Raw genomic sequence first — 21917 nt, 5'->3', positions numbered from 1 at the left:
GATGTACACCTGAAACTTTTACAATGTTATAAACCAATGTTACTGCAATAAACAAAAATTTAAAAAAAAAAAGTGAAAATACTAACAGCTTTGAGAGATTCACCTTCTGGATTTAAATATGATATCATTCAAACGACTGATTTTTTTTTTACCCATGCTAAATCAGAGATAAAGGGGAGGAGGAAATCAGGTTGCAAATCAGAAGGGTTAGACTGAGTCCCAGAGATAAACTTCACTAACTTCACAAGTTGGCAATCCTCTTGGTTGCCACACTCAGCTGGCATGAGTTTTTTCTCTTGCATATGGTCCTAGCATACCTAGCATATATGAGCCAATACAAGGCTCAGAGATAGGGATATTAAATCAAGAAAGACTTGATTCACAAACACTGGCTGACTTAGATAAGAAAACTTTATATGACCCTTCCTTGAACCGCCACAAGTTCTTACCCTGAAATGACTCAGATTTAAGCAGTTACCTCCCCTCTGGAATCAACTCCAGGGCAGTGACAAAAGATCCACTGACATAGTGTCCATTTATCATTTTTTACTATAATTTGTCTAATCACTGAATGTTATCTTAGCTCAGTTTAAGTAGACGTGAATAGGCTAGTAATTATCTCATTTCCTCTTCATGTCAATCTTGTGGAGTAGAAAGAATGGATATATTACTTCTCCCTTATAGATTAAAAAAAATTCAAATTTTAAAAGACTAAATGACTTGCCTAAAGTTATACAGTTACCAAACTGCAGAAATAGTAACTTAAATAAGATAGAATAATTTCCAAGCCAGGGTTCTTCCTATAACATACACGATACTGTCTAAAACTGTAGAATATTGGACAATAAAGGTTTCCATCATCTAATTTAACTATCCCAGATAACTGATAAGTAATTGTCTGAGTAAAGATTTATGCAATTCCATGAGTTTTATATAATCCTCAACATTAGTATCAATTAAATACTTTTGATGTTCTTCAGCCTGATGCACATTTTTCAAAACTTGTGAAAATAGGTAACAGTATATTTTAATAACTTGAAATATAGAATCAATACAGTAACAGAAACCACATTTTCAAACTTTCATTATTTTTTTTCATGTTGTTAGGCGTGGTATTAAGGAGATTTATTTTAAAGTGCAAAGATAAGTCACTTCATTTTTATTAGAATGAGTTAGAAACAGACAAAAAATATGAGGGAATTTGAAGTAACTAGTGAATGGTTGAGATTGAGTAAATTGCAAAGAGAATAATATTCAGGAAGGAAGTCTTAGCACTGAGGAGCAAGTTAAACATTTTCAATCTGTAGAGAAATCCATCGGAATAGAACACTTAGGAAGCACCTACTTTGTTTACTCTACCTCAGAATGAAAAAAACATTCTATTATCTCAGAATTAATAGAATGACAGGCATAGAATATAATGAAATAGAATACATGTAGACAACAAAATGAAAAAGATTTAAAACTGAAAAAAATGTGGGCAAATGAAAGAAGAAAGAGAATAATAAGGAAGAGAGCAGTGAGGAAGGAAAAGCAAGGGATATTGGGAGAGAAATGGCAAGAAAAATAAGAGAATAAAATAAAAGAATAAAAGAAGCTAAAGCAAATGTAAAAAGAATGACTGAGAAAATGAGTGAATGAAGATAGAATAGTAGGAAGAGAATGGGAAAAGATGAAAATTAGGAAAGAAGTAAGAGGAAATGAAGGAGGAAAGACGAAGGAGTGAGATACTAGGATGGTGATCAGGTCCTCAAACACCTGGCTTCAGGAGCTGGTCTTACAGCATTTGGAATCTTAGCATGATCAGTGTTGCCTGCAGATGTTGTGTGTCTACATTCTGAGAAAGAGGGGAGGGATATGGGCACCCTCTCTAACTGCATGTCTTCAATGCCTGATGTGTTTTTGCATCAGTTGAAGTATCAAGAAAGGTTAGAGATGATGAAAACATTCAGGTCTTAGCCTACACTGAGGAATATTTCTTTGCTTTATCTGACTAGAACTGAAAGTTTGTCCCTATTTGATCCATTGTTTTGGATTTGTTTTCAGGAATTCATTTTGTACAGAGTAATGTCCCTTTGAGGCACATCTATCCTCAATCTTTCTGATGAGAACAGTTTGAGAATCACTGGAACAGAAGGTACGTAAATGATATGGGAGAAGGAAAGTGGATTAAAGATGTTAAGTGGTATGGAATTCCATCTACTAGTAACAGACAGGGAATAGAGATGGATGACAAAAAAAAAAGCAAGGGAAGAGTTCAAGAGACTGTAAATTCTCAGAGTGCTCCCCGTGTCTTGGACTTGTGAACCCAAAGAAACATGAAACAACTTTAAGTGAGGACCTGGAATGAAAATGTAAGAATAGATAGAAGGAGCAATTGACTTTCCTAAGAGCGGGTTTCCACAGGCAAATCGAGGAGGAATGTGGATGCCAATAGGTGTCGAAGTGGGTAGAAGACAGAAGGAAGCTCCTAAGTTAATGTGAAGGGCACCAAATATATTTTTTCCTGTATCAATTTGCTTAGACTCACTATATGTGTTTATACATATGTAAATATTTAATTGTATGCACAAATATGTTCCCATGGGTTATAAATTCTTTTTCAATAAGATTTGGCTGCTAGTTACAAATGTTACTAATCTCATAGAACCAATGTCCTGCTGTTTCCTAATAGGTGTGCCCTAGAACAACAGCATATTGCCTACATTTCCCATGAGTTCTCCTTATGGACTTTTTAAGGTTCATTTTTCTTTATTCTTTCCAAACTCTTTTCTCTCTTCCTAGGTCTTCTTTCTAGGGATGCTGATAATAATACCTGTCAAATTTCAATTGGGAATTTCTCCCTCTCTAGCCTTTCCCCCAACATTTAAGACCACTTAAAAAAAAGATTTATTGAGATACAATCAATATATAAAATTTACTTTTAAAGTCTATGATTCAATGGTTTTAAGTATATTTACAGAGTTATGCAAACATCAACCTGATATAATTTTAGAACATTTTAATCACCTTAAAAAGAAACCACATACTCATTAGTAGTCACTCCCTATCCCACCTGAGCAATAGGCAACCACTATTCTACTTTCTGTCTCTGTAGATTCACACTGTCTGGACATTTTGTATAAATTGAATTATACAATATGTGGTCCTTCCTTTCACACAGCATAATGTTTTCTTTTTTTTTAAAGATTTTATTTATTTATTTTTCCCCCCAAAGCCCCAGTAGATAGTTGTATGTCATAGCTGCACATCCTTCTAGTTGCTGTATGTGGGACGCGGCCTCAGCATGGCCAGAGAAGCGGTGCGTCGGTGCGCGCCTGGGATCGGAACCTGGGCAGCCAGCTGCGGAGCCTGGCACTTAACCACTAAGCCACGGGGCCAGGCCAATGTTTTTGATGTTCATCTATGTTGTGGCATATATCAGTAGTTCATTCCTTTTTATTGCCAAATTGCAATCCATCGTAACCATAGCACTTTTGAAAAATAAGTATTGTATGTAATTAAAAGTCAAGGGATATATTTTTATACATTACATATAAAATGCATGTAGAGATCTTTATAATCTTATGATTAGCAGTCTTTCATTTTTTTTTCTTTTTAGATTTTTTAAATAGTTGGGGATTTTTTTTTTATTTATCATTTTTTGTTTACTGCAGTAACATTGGTTTATAACATTGTAAAAATTTCAGGTGTACATCATTGTACTTCTATTTCTGCATAGATTACATCATGTTCACCACCAAAATACTAATTACAACCCATCACCACACACATGTACCGAATTATCCCTTTCACCCTCCTCCCTCCCCCCTTCCCCTCTGGTAACCACCAATCCAATCTCTGTCCCTATGTGTTTGTTTACTGTTGTTATTATCTACTACTTAATGAAGGAAATCATACGGTATTTGACCTTCTCCCTCTGACTTCTTTCACTTTGCATAATACCCTCAATGTCCATCCATGTTGTCACAAATGGCTGGATTTCATCGTTTCTTATGGCTGAGTAGTATTCCATTGTGTATATATACCACAGTTTCTTTATCCATTCATCCCTTGATGGGCACTTAGGTTGCTTCCAAGTCTTGGCTATTGTGAATAACGCTGCAATGAACACAGGGGTGCATGTATCTTTACACATTGGTGTTTTCATGTTCTTTGGATAAATACCCAACAGTGGAATAGCTGGATCATATGGTAGTTCTATCCTTGATTTTTTGAGGAATCTCCATACTGTTTTCCATAGTGGCTGCACCAGTTTGCACTCCCACCAGCAGTGCATGAGAGTTCCCTTCTCTCCACATTCTCTCCAACACATGTTGTTTCCTGTCTTGTTAATTATAGCCATTCTGAGGGGCGTGAGGTGATATCTCATTGTAGTTTTGATTTGCATTTCCCTGATAGTTAGTGATTTTGAGCATCTTTTCATGTGTCTGTTGGCCATCTGTATATCTTCTTTGGAGAAATGTCTGTTCAGGACTTTTGCCCATTTTTTAATTGGGTTGGTAGTTTTTTTGTTGTTGAGATGCATGAGTTCTTTATATATTTTGGAGATTAAGCCCTTATCAGAAGTATGGTTTGCAAATATCTTCTCCCAATTGTTTGTCATTTTTTAAATCATTCATTCCAACAGCCAAAGATGCCAAGTTGCCACAGTATATGAATATTATTTATAAAATATATTTCTATAATTAAAGTAATGTAAAAATTAGAAAACAATCATAAATATGAAAATTTCTAAACATAATTCATAATATTATGTAGAGAAGGTCCACTAGTGTCATGCATCCCAGTGGATTATCTTGTGCACCCCTCAGGGGTGACCACACCCCACTATGGAGGTCACTGTGTAGACTAAGCATTAATTCTGGATGTCTCCAGCATGAACAGACTTCTTATTTAGACCAGATTATAGCCTGAAAAGGGGAAATATTTACACAAGCAATATCATGATTAATTACTTAACTGGGTAAAGAAAATAACACCAATTGATTGCACTCTAATTAATAATTGTGTGGTTAGTTTAAACTGAGGAATACACACTTTTTTTTTCTGTCACTTGCTAATGATAACAAAAAATAAAACTCATTGCAAATTTAAGAATCTTAACTGCAGTTGTTTTATTTTTCTCATCTGTCAAATGAGTGTATTAGACTATATGTCCTATATGGCCAATTTCAGCTCTGGTGCTTTGATTTTATTTGTTGAGAAAATCAAAATGTTTTATATATTCTGATAAATTTTATATTATATGAAAAATATTTGTGAGAATGATATCATTTGGTTATGAGTCTGAGATCTGAGGAAAAAGTAAGTTGTGGATGTATAGTGAGCAAATAGGATTGGATTAGTGTTAATTAGGATCTAAGAACAGGGTGTGGAGCAGATGCAGGTTTGGGATCTAGTCAGGGGTGTAATTAGGAAATATCTCTAAGTTAGATGAACTGTAGAGTTCTTGCTTGAGATCCTGGTGACTAGTTTGGAGTAAAGATGCACAAAGCAGAACAATGCGATGGGAATCAGTAAGGCAGAAATTCAGAAAAAAAGGCCTATAGTTGCCAACCAGGGACTACGGATTCTACAGGAACTGAAAGAAAGAAGCATCTGTAAAAACACTTTGCTCTGTGGGGAGAAAGAGAAGAGACCAAAACCCAACAACTAATCTAAACACTAGAGATAGTACACCACCACTAACAACAACAAAAACAAAATTGCAACAACAGAAAAATCCCTGACAGCCTTGATAATAGCTAAGTTTTGTTTTACTCAGGAAATTTCTAATATATCTCAAGCTAATTAGCCCAGAGCCCTAGGAGCAAAATTATATAGAAGCGCATGGTTGAATGGGAAGGAGAGTGTGGCTATGAGAACAGTGTCTTGGGAGGAATCAGGAAAATGAAGGAAAGTTTTAGTACATGAGTTGTTTTCAGCTAGGGAAGTGTTGGATGTAGCAAATATTGTTTTCATCTGGATAAGAGCTATGGAGTAGAGGAAAAAGTGGTTGTAACAATATTTTGCTCCTTGTTATTCTGCAGACTGAGGAGTGATGGAGAGGGAGAACAGCACAGTGGTGGCAGAATTCATCCTCCTTGGTCTGACCCAGTCTCAAGATTCTCAACTCCTGGTCTTTGTGTTAGTGTTGATTTTCTACCTCATCATCCTCCCTGGAAATTTCCTCATCATCCTCACCATCAGATCAGACCTTGGTCTCACAGCTCCCCTCTACTTCTTTCTGGGCAATGTGGCCTTCCTGGATGCATCCTACTCCTTCATTGTGGCTCCCAGGATGCTGGTGGACTTCCTCTCTGAGAAGAAGCTGATCTCCTAAAGAGGCTGCATCACTCAGCTCTTTGTCTTGCATTTCCTGAGAGCAGGAGAGATGTTCCTTCTTGTTGTGATGGCCTTTGATCTCTACACAGCCATCTGTCAGCCTTTATACTATTCAACTCTCATGAACTCTAGAGTCTGCTACGCCTTGCTGTTGGCTCTGTGGCGTGGGGGCTTTACTCATTCCATTGTACAAGTGGCCCTTGTTCTCCGCTTGCCCTTCTGTGGTCCAAACCAACTAGATAACTTCTTCTGTGATGTGCCTCAGGACATCAAGCTGGCCTGCACAGATACCTTTGTGGTGGAGCTCCTGATTGTCTCCAACAGTGGCCTGCTCACCCTCCTATGTTTCCCGGGGCTTTTGTCCTCCTATGTGGTCATTCTTTACCGTGTAAAGGGGCATTCCTATGAAGGGAAGAAAAGGCGCTCTCCACATGCACCACACACATTATCATTGTGTTTCTCATGTTTGGACCTGCCATCTTCATCTACACTCACCCCTTCAGAGCCTACCCAGCTGACAAAGTGGTTTCTCTCTTTCACACAGTGGTCTTTCCTTTGATGAACCCTGTAATTTATACCCTTTGCAACCAGGAAATGAAAGCTTCCATGAGGAGGTTAATGAGTCAGCACATGGTTTGCTGAATGAAATAGGAGAATGAGAAAAGCAAGATAGGAGAAAGTCTAGTTGGAATTAGTTAAATCACCTATTTGTGAATGCACTGAATCTGTGTCATTTAGCAAATACTGAGTTTATTAAGCACTTTCAGTTGTCAGGTTCTATTCTAGGCATATGGATGAGAAAGGTAATATTCCAGGTCTCCTGGGGTTACATTCAGGTGCATAAAGACAGGTTAAGCTATAAAATTGAAAAAAAACAAAAAACAAACCATAACGTCTGAAAGAGATAGTGCTCTGAAGCAACTAAAAAATAATGCTATGATGGAGTTTGACGGGAGATGGCCGTTACTTTACTTTTAGTGTTAAGCAAGGTCTTGTTGAGTAGTATTGAGCTGATATCCAGATAACTTGAAAAAAACAACCATTCAATTACTTGGGGACAGAAAATTCTAGGCAGAGAGGATGACTAGTCCAATGACCCAAAGATCCTATGAGCTTGATACATTCAAAGACCAGAAACAAGAATGGAGTAGCTGTAGCATAATTAATGAATGTGAAAGTGGCAGGAATTGAAGTTGGAAAGATTAGTAGGGACAAAAGCTTGTATTCTAGATGATGGTAAGTTCAATTTACTCAAGTTTCAAAGAAAGGCCATTACAAGGCATTAGGCAAGAGAGTAATTATCTAATGTTTCCTATTTGAATTTTGGCAAGATGGTTAAGATTCTGAATAAAGGGCCTGGTTTAATAAAATGTCACTAGGTAGAAAGTATCATGCTGTTAAGTATTTTTTATAGACACTTAAAAACCTAGTCATTTTTTTCCTAATTTGGTGGAAGGAGGAAAGGGAAGCTGTTATATTCCATGGGAAATTGTCATGAAACTATTTAACTTTGTATTTTAGAGTTGTGGAGAATTTTGTGGTTATTCCTAATAGTTATTTTTTAAATCTTAGAGAGAAATTTGAGTTAATTCAAAAATCTTTTCAACCTGAATGCAATGATGATAAGTATCTGGTGTATCAGTTATCATTTGGTTACAGATAACTAAACCGTTCTGGGTTTTTTATGTCTTTTTATTTATTTTTTTGTTTATTTAGGTTTTTTTGAGGGGTAATATAAGGCGTTAGGTGTTTACAAAATCATGGAAAAGGCTGTGAGAGTACCTTTTAAGGTGGCATTCAGTAATAAATCACAAAACGTTACCAAGAAATTAATATATCTAAGGAATTACTGTCCTCATAGTGATCGCAGAGCTGGGAAATATAGGAGTCATTTTTTGACTGCTAGTTCCAGGATCACAGTACTTGACACATGGCCTATGATCAGGAAAATACTACAGAGCTGCTCTAGTACTACTAAACATCCCCACACAAAATGGAAGCCTTACATTCTATTGTCTCTACATCCATGTCCATCGTTTCTGAATTTAAGTCTTACATAAGTGAATCAGAAGTCCTGAGGGTTCAATTTTAATGCTGGAGGTCTATGGATGAACTAGAGATAGACTGAGTCTTATGAAGGCTTCAAATTAGTTTAAACTCAAGAAAATCCCTGATTGGATTAAGGCAGTGTTTCTCAATCATGGTATTATTGACATTTGGAGCCATGCAACTCTTTTTTGTGGGGGATTATCCTGTGAACTACAGATTATTTAGCAGCATTCCCGACCTCTACTTACTAGGTGCAATTAGCATCTCATCGGTTGTTACAAAAATAAAACTATTTCTACGTTTTTCCTAATGTCCTCTAGAGGGCAAATTTGCCCCCAATTGAGACACGTTGGATTGAGGGAGTTAACCTCCACTATATTGATCTACTAGTGAGATGGATGAATCTTATTTTGGGGAAAGTAACATGATATAACTTATAATTTTTAATAAAAAATCCATAATTTAATAGAAAATCACTGGAAATACCAAAATATGGAAATATATTATCAAAATATAAGAGAAAAAAGATAACTAAAATATAAGCAGAGATTATCCAGACTAAATAAAAATGACATTCTAATTACAGTTATTAGTATGTTTAAGATAATAGAAGAAAAAGTGTAGTAAATTAAAAAAAACTAGAGAATTTCAACAGAGAATAGGAATCTATCAAAATAAATAAAAATTCTAGAATTACAAAAGTTCTGAAATCAAAAATTCATTAGGTGAGTTTAAAATTAGATTAAACATAAGAGAAGACTAAAAAGTCAACTAGAAGTTAATAGAAAATAATAAAATTGAAATGTAAATAGGAAAAAGAATAGAAAATATAGAAAAGGACATAGAGATATGTGAGATGCAATGAAAATGTCTTATATAAGTGTAATTAAATTCCAAGTAGGATAGGGAAAAGGGAGAATGGGAGAGATTCAATATTTGAAGGGATAATCACTAGGGATGTTCACAAACTGATAAGAGACATCAATCCATATATACAAAAATTCTGTGAACCACAAGCAGAGTAGAGACTAATAATAGACTCAAACACATCAATTTAAGAGAGATAAAAATAAAAGATAAAAAGAAAATTTTAGAACCATCTGGGGTGAGGAAGCGCACTTTGATTGAAAGAAACAAGAGTAGGACTTACAGTTTTCTCCATAACAGAAACATGGGAGCCAGAGGACAATGGAGTGACATCTTTAATGTGCTGAAAGAAAATAATACAAATCTAAATGTCGATCGGACATTAAAACGTAGTCTTTAAATGAAGGTGAAATAAAGACATTTTCATAAAAACAAAAATGAGTGACTCTGTTGCCTAAGAACTTGCACCAAATAAATATTAATAGCAGTTCTTCAAGTAAGAGAAAACAATCTTGGAGGGAAACACTAATTTGAAGGAAAGAATAAAGAACAAGCAGATTGTCAAATATGTTGATATACGTAAAAAAGTATACATTGAATATTGACTGTGCAAAAAATACTATGATGTCTGTGTGGTTTGCCATATATATATGTTTGTCATGTATATATATAAATACATGACCATATTTGTGAAAAAAGAAAGATTATTTACATTTAATAGGACTATTATTGATATGGTGGGATTAAAATTTGCTTTCTTGCCTGATGTTTTATATTTATGTTTTTTCTGCTTTCTTCTGGTTTAATTTGAAAAGGCAAAGAAATGGATTCACTCCTAGAGCCTCCAGAAAGGTAGGTGACTCTACCAATGTTATGAGTTTAGCCCAGTGAGACTTGCATCAGACTTCTGACCTAAAGAACTGTAAGATAATAAATTTTTGCTGTTTTAAGTCATTAAATTTGTAACAGCAGCAGTAGTAAACTGATACACCACTGTTTGGTTAAATAGTGACATATTAGCATAGTTTTGCTTTTTCTATCCTTTTACTTTTAATCTATATGAGTCTTTATTTTTAATGGTAGTTTCTTGTCTGTAAAATATATTTTATCCAGTAGCACAATCTCTGCATTTAATTGGGTTGTTAGACCATTTACATATACCATGATTAAAGATATTGTTTGGTTAAATTGACAATCTTTCTATTTTATATTTGTCTCATATGTTTTTTTTTTTCATTTTTTCGCCTGTTTTGGAAACTTGAGTGCTATTTTATATTATTGTTTCTTCATATTTATTATTTATTCAAACATTTATATTAATAATATTGGCTTCTTAGCTATTTCTTTTGCTTGTGGTTTTTAGTGGTTGTTTCAGGGTGTAAATACATACTGTACATTTTAACTTATCACAGTCTCACTTTAATATTACATCTTTCCAGGTAGTGTATTAGAAAGTTACAACAGTATACTTCTATTTACCTCCTCTCAGCCCTTGTGTTTTTGTTATTTTATATCTAACATCCACTATTATCTACTGAGATAATACATTTAATGATATATTCTTATCAGTTTGGCTTTGCGTAGTCATTTATCTTTTAAAGAGATTCATATAACAAAAATTGTCTTTTATTCTCTCCATGTTTCATTTGGTATAGTTGTATTACTGTCTTTAAGTTCATTAATCTTTTCCTCTGTAATATCATTTCTGTCACTAATACCATCCAATGAATTTTTTACCTCACAAACAAAATAGTTCAATTCCATATTTCAATTTGCATTTTTTTTACATCTTCCATGACTCCACCTAACCATTTTATAGTAGCAGTACTACCTGTACTCCTGATGATCAATGCAAATTACCCTTTACCAGATGGTGGCATCTTTCCTTGCTTTCAAGTTTCTTAGAAAGAAAAACATAAAGCGATTGAGCAGCAGGGACAGCTTGAAGTTAATAGAAATCTTCCTACATCTGGTGAAAGCATGTCCCAGAAGTTCTAGAATCTAAAAGTTGTGGGTACAGAAAGCACAAATTCTACAAGTGAGTTACAGGAATTAAAGATACATGAGGAATATCTTTGTTCCTAAGCCTTCGGATTCTTCTTATTGGGGACAAAACTACGTATAACAGTCATTGATTAAGAGTGTGTACTGCATCCTAGAAAATGCAGTCCCAAGATAGCAGGATACAATCTAAAACTTTATGCTTCAGCTACGATATCAAATGATTGCTCTTCTGCTCTATCAACCAGCATGATAGCTTCTCTGTTATGCAGTAAATGATAAGGCCAGTAGATTTCTGATAATTGGTCATCCCTTGAATCTCTTTTGCTGAAAAGTAAGTTTAATTAACTAAGTTATATTATAAGGAAACTCTTCTTAGATTAAACATTTTATAGGTCCTCGGAGAGCGATGATGGTCAAAAATCTGTGGACATGAAAAGCAAACCTGTGCCCAGTATATGTGCTGATTCTTGTGAAGATGAATCATTGTCTCATCTAGAATGAATGGTGTGTGTATTGATGGATTGTAATTAGTATTTGGGTGGGGAACATGAGAACATAATGTAGTCTATACAGAAATAGATGTATAGTGATGTACACTTAAAATGTATACAATATTATAAACCAATGTTACCGCAATAAAAAAAAAAAAAGAAAAAAAAAATAGAATGAATGGGTCAGTGTATTCTACTTGTCCCAACTGGCTAATTAATCTCTTCCAGGGATGGTACCAGATTGGGAGTTCAGGCTGTCCTTTATTGGTGACAGATTGGACATATATTGTACCACAGCAAGATTAGTCTTTGTGAGCAGGAGGCCATGCAATGGGGTCATGCATAGCCTTCCTTTCTGCCACTGTAGCTACTTCAATGATAGAGGGTAGCTGATGTCAACTGGCAGAACCATTATGTCTCTTTGGTTGTTTAGTGACTCTTTTGTGATGTTCTCTAGTCAATGTTAATATCAAGTAAGGCAGCTCATCATAGACATCTCTGTCCCTCTAGTCAGTTGAAGTTCCATAATCAGATGGTCCACTCCTACTGGGGCATAGTAGAATGCCAGGAGCTGAGTTCCAACTCATGTGTAGTACTCTGATGCAGATAGCATAGTCATGTTACATACTCTTGTGGAACTACATTGTGATTCTCCCCATTAGGATTTGCCAAAACTTACAAATGGTGTATTTCCCAGTACAGATAACTTTAGTATTGAGAATTTACTGGGACATATGACCCTAGTGGTAAGACTACTTTAACTCTATACAAGATCTGCTAAGATGCCTTTCCTGAACTAAGTCTCACTAAAAACTGGAAGCCTCCATGTCAATCAATAAATAAGTAATATTAACAAATTGGAATATATTGCCTCTAGAACTCTAAGAGGACTACCAGACATTGTGCTTTCTTCTTAGTGGTGCAGTGATTGAGGTACAAGATGCAATATTTTACTTCTAACTTCTCAGGTGATATCCCAGCATACTTCCCCTGAATAGACTACCCAAAACTTCACTAATGTGACAGGACCTTGCCTTCTTAAGTAAATGAGGTTTTCATCCTCACACTTGACCCATCATAGTGACCTAACCTGGGAAGAGAAAATGTTGTTTTTCTTATGTCCTATCTTAGGAATGTCAAAAATTTCACTTAACTGCCCCGTAACTGTACCTCACATGTCCTTGAGTAGAACTGTATTTGTACCTTTGGGTCTCCTAGTAAAAAACTTTGATTATGGTGTTGTAAATAAATTAGATAGAGGTTTATTTTCTAGTGTAAAACAAATCCATGTAATCTTAGTCCAGTGTTGGTATAGCAGTGCCTCAAAATCACCAGGGACTTAAAAACTTCCCCACTGTATGCTCTTATTTTCTTATAATTTCTCACAAAATGTCTGCGGGAATTCCACACATCACGTTTGTATTCCAGGCAGAATGAGTAACAGAAGGAAGTAAAGCATTATGGGTCCATTTTCCTTCCAATCCATTCTATCATTTCTCCAAATTTGCTCTGTATTGTAGGAAGCCCTAATCCATGAAGATTGCATTTCCAGGTCCCTATGTCACCTGATGTCCAGATGGTGACTAACAGTATTCATTTACAGTAGTGTAATACCCTTCTTTATTACTATAAATATTCACAGTATTTAATGTTAGTATAAAAACTAACACTTTTTCAAATTAGACCTCTGAAAATATGGAGTTTGGGAGAGGCATGGAGCATAACTCCCCAATTAGTCAGCCCTTAAAGAGAATTTTCATCAAATAGCTACCTGATAATATTGTTTTCTTTCATGTTATTTGCCATTTCTAATTGCAAGAGAAGCTATACAATGCCTCTAAATGAATTTAGGTGGCTGTCACTAATGAAAAATGAGAGAAGGCTACTTCTCAGACACTAGCATTTTCTGCTACATGGTCTATGCTCATTGCTAAACTAGTCACTGGTGAGGAAAATGAAGGAACTGTGACTGGCCTAGGCTACTGAGATGAAGCTTTTTAAAACAGGGTTTGAGACTCCATGGAGGCATATAGGCAACTGATCTCAAAGAAAATAAGATTTCATTATCAAGAAAGAAGGAAGAGTCCTGGTTGGGAAACTAACAAGTTCTGCCATAGCCAGTTATCATCACTCTTATTCATTATCACTCTCAAACTCTAGTTAATGGAATAAAGCACAAGAAAATTAATAGAAAAAATATTATTAATGTTTGCAGATATTTTATCAGTAACCTAAAACAGAAGAAAACCAACTGTGAAAAAAAATTAAAAAGGAGATTTCACCAATGTCGCTATTTACCACTTAAATATGTGAAAAATGAAAGCAATAGCAATAAGATCAATTATGTTAAGGAAAACGGCATATTAAGTATAGCACCCAAGTAGGAAATGTGCAAAATTATGTTTAACAAAATATTTGTTGCCAAAAAACGTGTTGATATAATGATGACAAAATTTTTTTGTGTCATAAAATTGGGCAAATATTTAAAGAGACATAAAATCCTCCCAAACGAAAATACTCAATTTTGTAATTCTGTTTATTTTTTCTACATTTCTTATATTTTGATAACAAAATACCAGTGGAATTTGTTTCAACTTCAGAAAGTAAATCTATTTAATTTAGAATAGGAAGATATGAAAAATAGTCCAGAAAACTTTGAATAAAGAAAGCAACGAGAGGAGCTTGTCCTCCTGTACATTAACATATACTGTGAAACATAGTGAGCCAAAATAAAATATGTAGTACCTCCCCAAAAATTAACAGGCAAAAGAAGGAAGAAAATAAGTAAACCTGAAAAAGAGCCTAATCTAGCTGAAAATTTATGTTATAAAAAAAGCATAATAAATTCTTAATGGAATGAATTATTATTTAATTGTAATGGTGAAAATATTACCTCACAGCATTTACCAATAAATTCCAGACATACCAGAATTTAAATGTGAAAATTTCAACCTTAATCCAATTTAGAATTAAATTAATCTAGAATATATTTAGCCGGGATATAACAATTATCAATGCTTATGGTAGAAAATAAACTACAGCTATTTCAAAATATAATTCACCTCTATTAAATTCACCTCTAGTGAAATTTCTTATAATGCACCATCTTTCCACACCTGCTTGATTATCACTTGTGGCCTTTAAAGTGCTGTCATTTTGATAAGTTAAAAATGGTGTCTCATTTTCTGTAATGTCAAAAGTCTATTTTAAGAATCCCAATTACTTTTTTACTGCCAGTCTCTAAGGAATCTAAAACAATCAAATGAGTTTTTTCCTTTGTGTCTTCTATCAAGGGATACATTTATAGTCTGTTGTCCTCTGAAGTTCAAAGCAGAGAATATAGTCACTGAATGATGGAGATTAAGCATCTAGAATCATATTGACCTTACTTCTGAAGTGCAAGTGCAAGCTGGTAGGTTACATAATCCTGACATGCTACTCTACCTACAGACCACATCTGTCATAGTATTTTTATTCACAATAGGAAATGTGTCCATAAGTGATAAAATACAAATTCCAAAATAATAACTGAGGAGAGGGCTAGAAGGGGAAAATTAAACTGGAAAAAAATTGATTTTGTAACAAGTGGAAAAAAATACAAAAATCACTGTGTCAATGTGTACTGGAAATTAAGATGATAATTCAACAATCCAGGCCAAATATATTATTCTTAGAGAAAAGGGATCTAAGTATGTTTAAATTGTTTGGTTGTACTGATGAGAGTGAACAATTTTATTCTCTGAATTATTGCATAATATAGAGAAAGTTGACTAGTTAATTTTAGGGATGCAATTATTTTTAAAGAGAGGTAAATAATAGAACTGCAGGAACAAAATGCCTGATCCATGGCTTGCAAAATCATAGAGTGTCACCACTCATAAAATATTTATGCTATCATTACACTTGTTAAGAATTATGGAAAGGAACATACAAAGAAATTTAATTTTCCTATGCCAACAGTCCGAAATGGCCGAATATTTAAACACTCATACAGCTGGAAAGAGCTTGAGAGAAATCACCTTGTCTAGGACTCTGTCTTTGCCGGGTTCAAGTACCAGGCAAATCTACTTATTTGCATTCTTCAGAGAAATACAGATGATCCAACAGGTGTAGCTGAGATAAATCACTGTTTTACAGTTAATATACAAAACATAAAGAAGGAATAAAGATTCATGTCTATGAATGAGAGATATCCAAGATTTCCATTTTCTGTTTTATTACTTTGTGAAAGAAAAAAGCTTTTATTCTACTCTGAATGATGATGTCAAACATAGTGGTTAGAGTATGGGCTACTTATGATAAAATGTGTGCCTTAGTGATAGTAACCATACACAGAAAAGTGCATATAATTAAATGTGCTTTATGGTTAATTAGATATACTGTATTTTCAAAATTTCAAGTGTGTGATTTAAAGGCTAGACTGTACCCCCAAAATGATGTATATCCTACATTCTCTTCTCATAATTGGCATTAGGTCTGGGTCTAGGCTATGACAAAGGCAAGGAAAGGACTGGAGATGAGCAACAAGCCTGGAATAAGACTTGAAACACAGAGCTAAAATCAGCCAAACAGGGAGGCACTGAAATGGGTGGATTTATGTAGATCAAGGACTGACACATTTCCTCTAAGTGTCAGTGTGTATCTTTTAAAATTTCGTTTGGCTTAGCTGAGTCCACCTTAGTCGGTAACACATATGACTTATTTCCATCTTTGACAAAGTTAGGTTAAAGGAACCTTAAAGGAAATCATTGTGACGAAACATAGTTCTAAAGAGGAGAAGCACCTAACCCAGACACTATGCTGTTCTAGTTTAGTTTCACAAAGGTTAATGATTCACCTTACTATTTATACCTCTTTAAGGAAGAAAGTTGAAAAAGACTACAGTGGTAAACTTCACTAGTTCATAGTCTAAATAACAGTGATTTGGATATTTCTATATACTCATTATGTGAAAACATAAGAATTAAAAATGCATACCAGACAAAAATGGTTGTTTGATCCAATTCTGCAACAGTTGGATCAGCATGCACATATGAGATATACTTGTATGTCTGATGACATAAATGGAAGAGTCAGGCGATAAGTGAGATGAATCTGTAGTTTTGAGTCAATCTGGATCATTCATGTCTAAAACCTTAATCTTGCCCCAGTAACTGGGTTTGATCTCAGTTAACTATATAACTGTCTCAACATTTAACTTTATGGCAACAATATGGTCATGGTCTCCAATTAGTTCTCTTTAGGAAGCATAATGCATGTTATGTGATTTCAGCAATTTTTTTTTAATATGGCAAACATTTTACTGCATACTGAGGATGTAACAAAATGTGTCAGTAAATATACTTCTTGAGATCTGCAAAAGATTAGAATCTCCTCCAGTGATGCTTTTCAAAACTTTTCTTTATCACTTTAATAAATTAAGTATTCATGCACAGTCTGATCTGGAGCTGACAAAGAAAGAAGACAAATTTTCTTAAATGTCTAACTGATATTGCCTCTACTAACCAAGACACAGATTTGATTCAGTTTATTCCATTCACACAAATCCTACTGGCTTGTGGTCCTGTGAAATATCTCCGACTACAAAATACCAAAGAATATCTACAAAGCAGTCATATTGCCGAAAAGTTGTTTCCCTGAATAAGAATAGAATGCTTAACTAAAGATTGGGTTCATTGACCTGTTAAGCCCTATAATTTTTTAGTTTTTTCTCTTTTTAGGCAACTTCTGACAAACTAATGCAAATGGATGAATGGATCTCCTAAATAACAGATCAAGTGTTTCTGAGTTCGTCTTGCTGGGCCTTTCCAGTTCTCAAGAAATTCAAATATTCTTTTTTGCGATCTTCTTTCTTATCTATGTAGCCATCATAGTAGGAAACGTCCTCATTGTGGTCTCTGTAATATTGGATAACCATCTTCACTCCCCCATGTACTTCTTTCTGGCAAATTTATCATTTTTTGACTTATGTCTTTCCTCTGTTGCAACTCCCAATGTGATTGCAGACTTCCTTAGAAAACACAAGACCATTTCCTTGTGGGGCTGCATGGCCCAGATGTACTTTATGCACTTCTTTGGGGGTGGAGAGATGTCTCTTCTGATAGCTATGGCCATTGACAGGTATGTTGCCATATACAAACCCTTACACTATAAGACCATCATGAGTCGCAGGGTGCTCATTGTGTTTCTACTGCTCTCATGGGCAACTGGGTTCCTACATACTACAAGCCAGATGGTTTTCACAGTGGGTTTACCTTTCTGTGGTCCCAATATTGTGGACAGCATTTTCTGTGACCTTCCCCTGGTCATCAAGCTTGCCTGCACTGAGACCTATATCCTAGAGCTCTTGGTGATTGCAAACAGCGGACTCCTGTCCCTGATCTGCTTTATTCTCTTGCTCATATCCTATGTTGTCATGTTGGTCACCATCTGGCAGCACTCCTCCAGCGCATCCTCCAAGGCTGTGTCCACACTCTCTGCTCACATCAGTGTGGTCACTCTCTTCTTTGGTCCCGCTATCTTCATCTATGCTTTCCCATTCAATGGTTATTCTATAGATAAATTTCTTTCTGTGTTTTACTCTATAATCACCCCGCTCCTTAATCCAATTATTTATACTCTGAGGAATCAGGAAATGAAGGCAGCCATTAGGAGACTGAGCAGCCAGCATGTTGGTTCCTGGCTCATCCATTAAATATTGCCTACAGCAAATTGTTGTTTTTTATCCTCCACTATTTTCAGGTATTGAGTCTTAAATATTTATTCAAATAATTGAAATGAAAACTTTAAATAGTATCAAATATCTTCCCTCAAAATTTATGGAATTATTACGATAGTTTTATTTAAAACTCTAATGGAGGGCCAGCCCCGGTGACCTAGTCACTAAGTTCTGTGTACTCTGCTTCGGCAGTCTGGGTTTGGTTCCTGGGCATGGACCTACACCACTCATCTGTCAGTGGCCATGCTGTGGCAGTGGCTCACATACAAAAAGAGGAAGATTGTCAGTGGATGTTAGCTGAGGGCAAATCTTCCTCAGCCAAAAAATAAAATAAAAATAAAATAAGAAATAAAATGAATAAAATTCTAATGGAATATGTTCATAGCAAAGACTTAATACATAAACAAGCACACATTCATGACCTCCTTATACCTCCTTTAATCTTAGAATTCAGAGAAACATCCCTGATGAATGTTTAAAATACATAAGCATAATATCTTCTTACAAAAATTTGATAATACTTCAGCCAATCAATATGTTATAATAGGAAATGTTAGTAAGACAGCACACTATCTGATGTTTAGTATAAATTATTATTTCTAAAGTTATATGTAGTAACTTAATAGGTGGAAAAATTTCTATCAATATATGTAAACTGCATGGAGGCTTCACAGAAGAGTCATGATTTGAATGATGATTTGACTAATATTTCCTCACCGTGCGGCCTCAATAGGCTAATCATCTCTAGTAGAATGCTAAAATATGCCTAGAAATAATCATTTCAAGCATATGTTTGAATACCAAAATATTTCTCTAAGAATCACTGTCAACTGATTTATCGAAGATTAAAACCATGAACTGCTTATTGTATCTTGCTACACCAGAAAATATGGATACTCGATGTCCTTTTAACTGAATTCAGTCATTGATGAAACATTTAAAAATATATTTACTAGGTACCAAACACTGTCCAAGAAATATGGATACATGGTTAATCATACAGACCTGGTCCCCCCTCTGGAGAGAATAACAAGGGGAGGGATCTATGTTGGGCATGGTGGACTCAGAGGACCACTGTCAGGAGGAGATATTTATACCAATATATTAAGAAAGGTAAAGAATTAGGCATTTGAGCAGGGAAAAGAGAATTCCCAGACAGAAGGGTCAGTGTATATAGACACTGTGAAGTGAGACAGAGCTTGCAGGTACTGAAAGTAGAACTTTATGAAGGAGGTTGATGAACAGAAGGAAGAAAGATGTATGCTGAGATATTATAGAAAGGGAGAGAGAGATCAGAGTATTCAGGCCTAGTGGATCCTTTTCTATTGGCAATATAAAACCATTAAAGCATTTTGAGATTGGGAGTGATGGGAGTCTACATACATTTAAAGTTTGGTATACCTCTGTCTGCTTAAATGGAGAATATAATGTAGCAAAGTGAAAGCAGAGGGAATAGTTAGTGAGCAGTTTCAAGTAGTAAGCCTGAATTTATTAAATGATACAAACAGTGAGTTTATGGAAACGTTGCAAAGAGGCTTTCCAAAGGCAAATACAAAACATAAGATTATGCAAGCACGTTGGAAACCATGTCTTTTGATATCTTTTATTTTACATAACAATATAACTTGAATTTTCCCTCTTTATCCTCTTCATCCTTTTTAGGTAACTTGTCCCACTTTAGTTTGGCCCTAGACCATGTGCCCCTAACATTTCAGCTTTATTCTGAAAAAGTATGGGTTTACCATCTTTACCAACTGGTTTGGGTAATCTAGTCTGGGCATCCAATATTGTGTCCATACTATTTTCCTGGTTTCTGTATTTAAGATTTTCTTTCTTAAACACATCTCCTCAAATGCTACATTAAATTCTAGAGTTTAGACATATTTCTTCTTCCTGATTCCACATGGTAATGAAAAGGTAGGTTGTGTGATTATTTTCTAAATCATGAATACTATTTTTAGGCAGAGTAAGAAAGAAAACCTTCACTCAGATCCTTCTACTCCTTTCTTTTCCTTCCTTCTTTTCCCATCTTTTATAAGTCCATGCTGGTCATATTTTATTTAGTGTGTCAAACTTAGTGCACAGAATCTGAAGTTCATTCAAGGAGAGTAAGGAAACTTAGAATCATATTACATGAGGAACCCTTGAAAGAATTCACAATTGCTTATCCTAAAGTAAAAAAGGAATGTGGAATATATCGATGGAGTTGGGGAAAATTATAACTAAGATCCTTTCTCCCAATTCCTATGCAGTGGTGCAGAGGTTCTGATCAAAGGGAGAGACGGGCTTTAAAGACAAAAAGCCCTGCAGCTGTATCTGAGGTGGCCTACTTCATTTAGAACACAGTATGGAGAATTCCATGACTAAGGACCTTTTCAAAAAACATGGATATCTTTGTGGATAGAATTTAATAGGGTGTTGGAATTTCCATGATACTGGTAGCTACAAGCAAAACAGCAGAGAAGCCAGACATTTACAATTAACCCAGGGGGTCAGTAAGGCTGTTTGCATGCACTAGGTAGACTCGCTCAGGTGTAAGGCAGACTTGCAAGTATTTCCCAACCCCCACGTAGATCCAATGAAGGCTGATGGCTGATGGGCACAGAGATACTAAGAACAACATCTGAAAAATACGCTACTCTGAACTAGGAGAAACTCTTAGGGAGCTAACATTAAAAAAATCACACACATCTCTAGAAGTTTGGAAGACTGTGCCCATGTTTAATTCCAAATATGTTCTCATTCCTTATTAAAAAAAAAAACCTTAATTTCAGAAATTAATAAGCTTGCAACGTACAAAATTAAATTTTGTGTCTGATTTCAGCAAGATTACTTCTGTAACTACAATAAACATGGCATATTTAAGACCTGTCATAGAATTTTTCTGTTCTCAGGCTATAGCTTGAAATGAACATTTAAAGATCTGAACTTGTCATTTCTTTCTGTAAGCATTCAGAAGAATCCATCACACTTCTTATAATCATCATTAGTAACAAAATGGTCAAGTACAAAATTCACTTGCTCGGGCCAGCCCCGTGGCTTAGCGGTTAAGCACGCACGCTCAGCTACTGGTGGCCCAGTTTCGGATCCCGGGTGCGTACCGACCCACCGCTTGTCCGGCCACGTTGAGGAGGGGTCCCACATACGGCAGCTAGAAGGATGTGCAGCTATGACATACAACTATCTACTGGGGCTTTGGGGAAGAAAAAGAAGGAGGAGGATTGGCAATAGATGTTAGCACAGAGCCGGTCTTCCTCAGCAAAAAGAGGAGGATTAGCATGGATGTTAGCTCAGGGCTGATTTCCCTCACACAAAAAAATAAATAAATAAAACAAATAAAATACAAAAAAAAATTGAAAAATTCATGCATTAATTTATCCATTCAGATAATACACCTAATGAGCATATCTAATATTCCTAATGAGCATCTACCCTATGCTGGAATTATGTCAAGTTCTGAG

At 35.3% G+C, this 21917-nt stretch overlaps 1 protein-coding gene and 1 pseudogene across 1 annotated transcript; both read left to right on the top strand.

Annotated features, from left to right (window-relative positions):
• Window positions 1-6043: 6043 nt before the first annotated feature.
• Window positions 6044-6969, top strand: LOC131405368 (olfactory receptor 4N5-like; annotated as a pseudogene).
• Window positions 6970-17490: 10521 nt separating this feature from the next.
• LOC131405367 (olfactory receptor 4K13-like) lies at window positions 17491-18432 on the top strand. The gene has a single exon (XM_058540424.1). It carries the CDS (start codon window positions 17491-17493, stop codon window positions 18430-18432), a length of 942 nt encoding a protein of 313 aa, XP_058396407.1.
• The last annotated feature ends 3485 nt before the right edge of the window (window positions 18433-21917 follow it).

Source organism: Diceros bicornis, chromosome 5, assembly GCF_020826845.1.
Source record: "Diceros bicornis minor isolate mBicDic1 chromosome 5, mDicBic1.mat.cur, whole genome shotgun sequence".
Taxonomy (NCBI): Eukaryota; Metazoa; Chordata; class Mammalia; order Perissodactyla; family Rhinocerotidae; genus Diceros; species Diceros bicornis.
This window is presented reverse-complemented; position numbering and strand designations above follow the sequence as displayed.

What these genes read in the sequence shown, in the direction of transcription:
- LOC131405367 (XM_058540424.1), top strand. Translation starts at nt 17,491, where the DNA reads ATGGATCTCCTAAATAACAGATCAAGTGTTTCTGAGTTCGTCTTGCTG.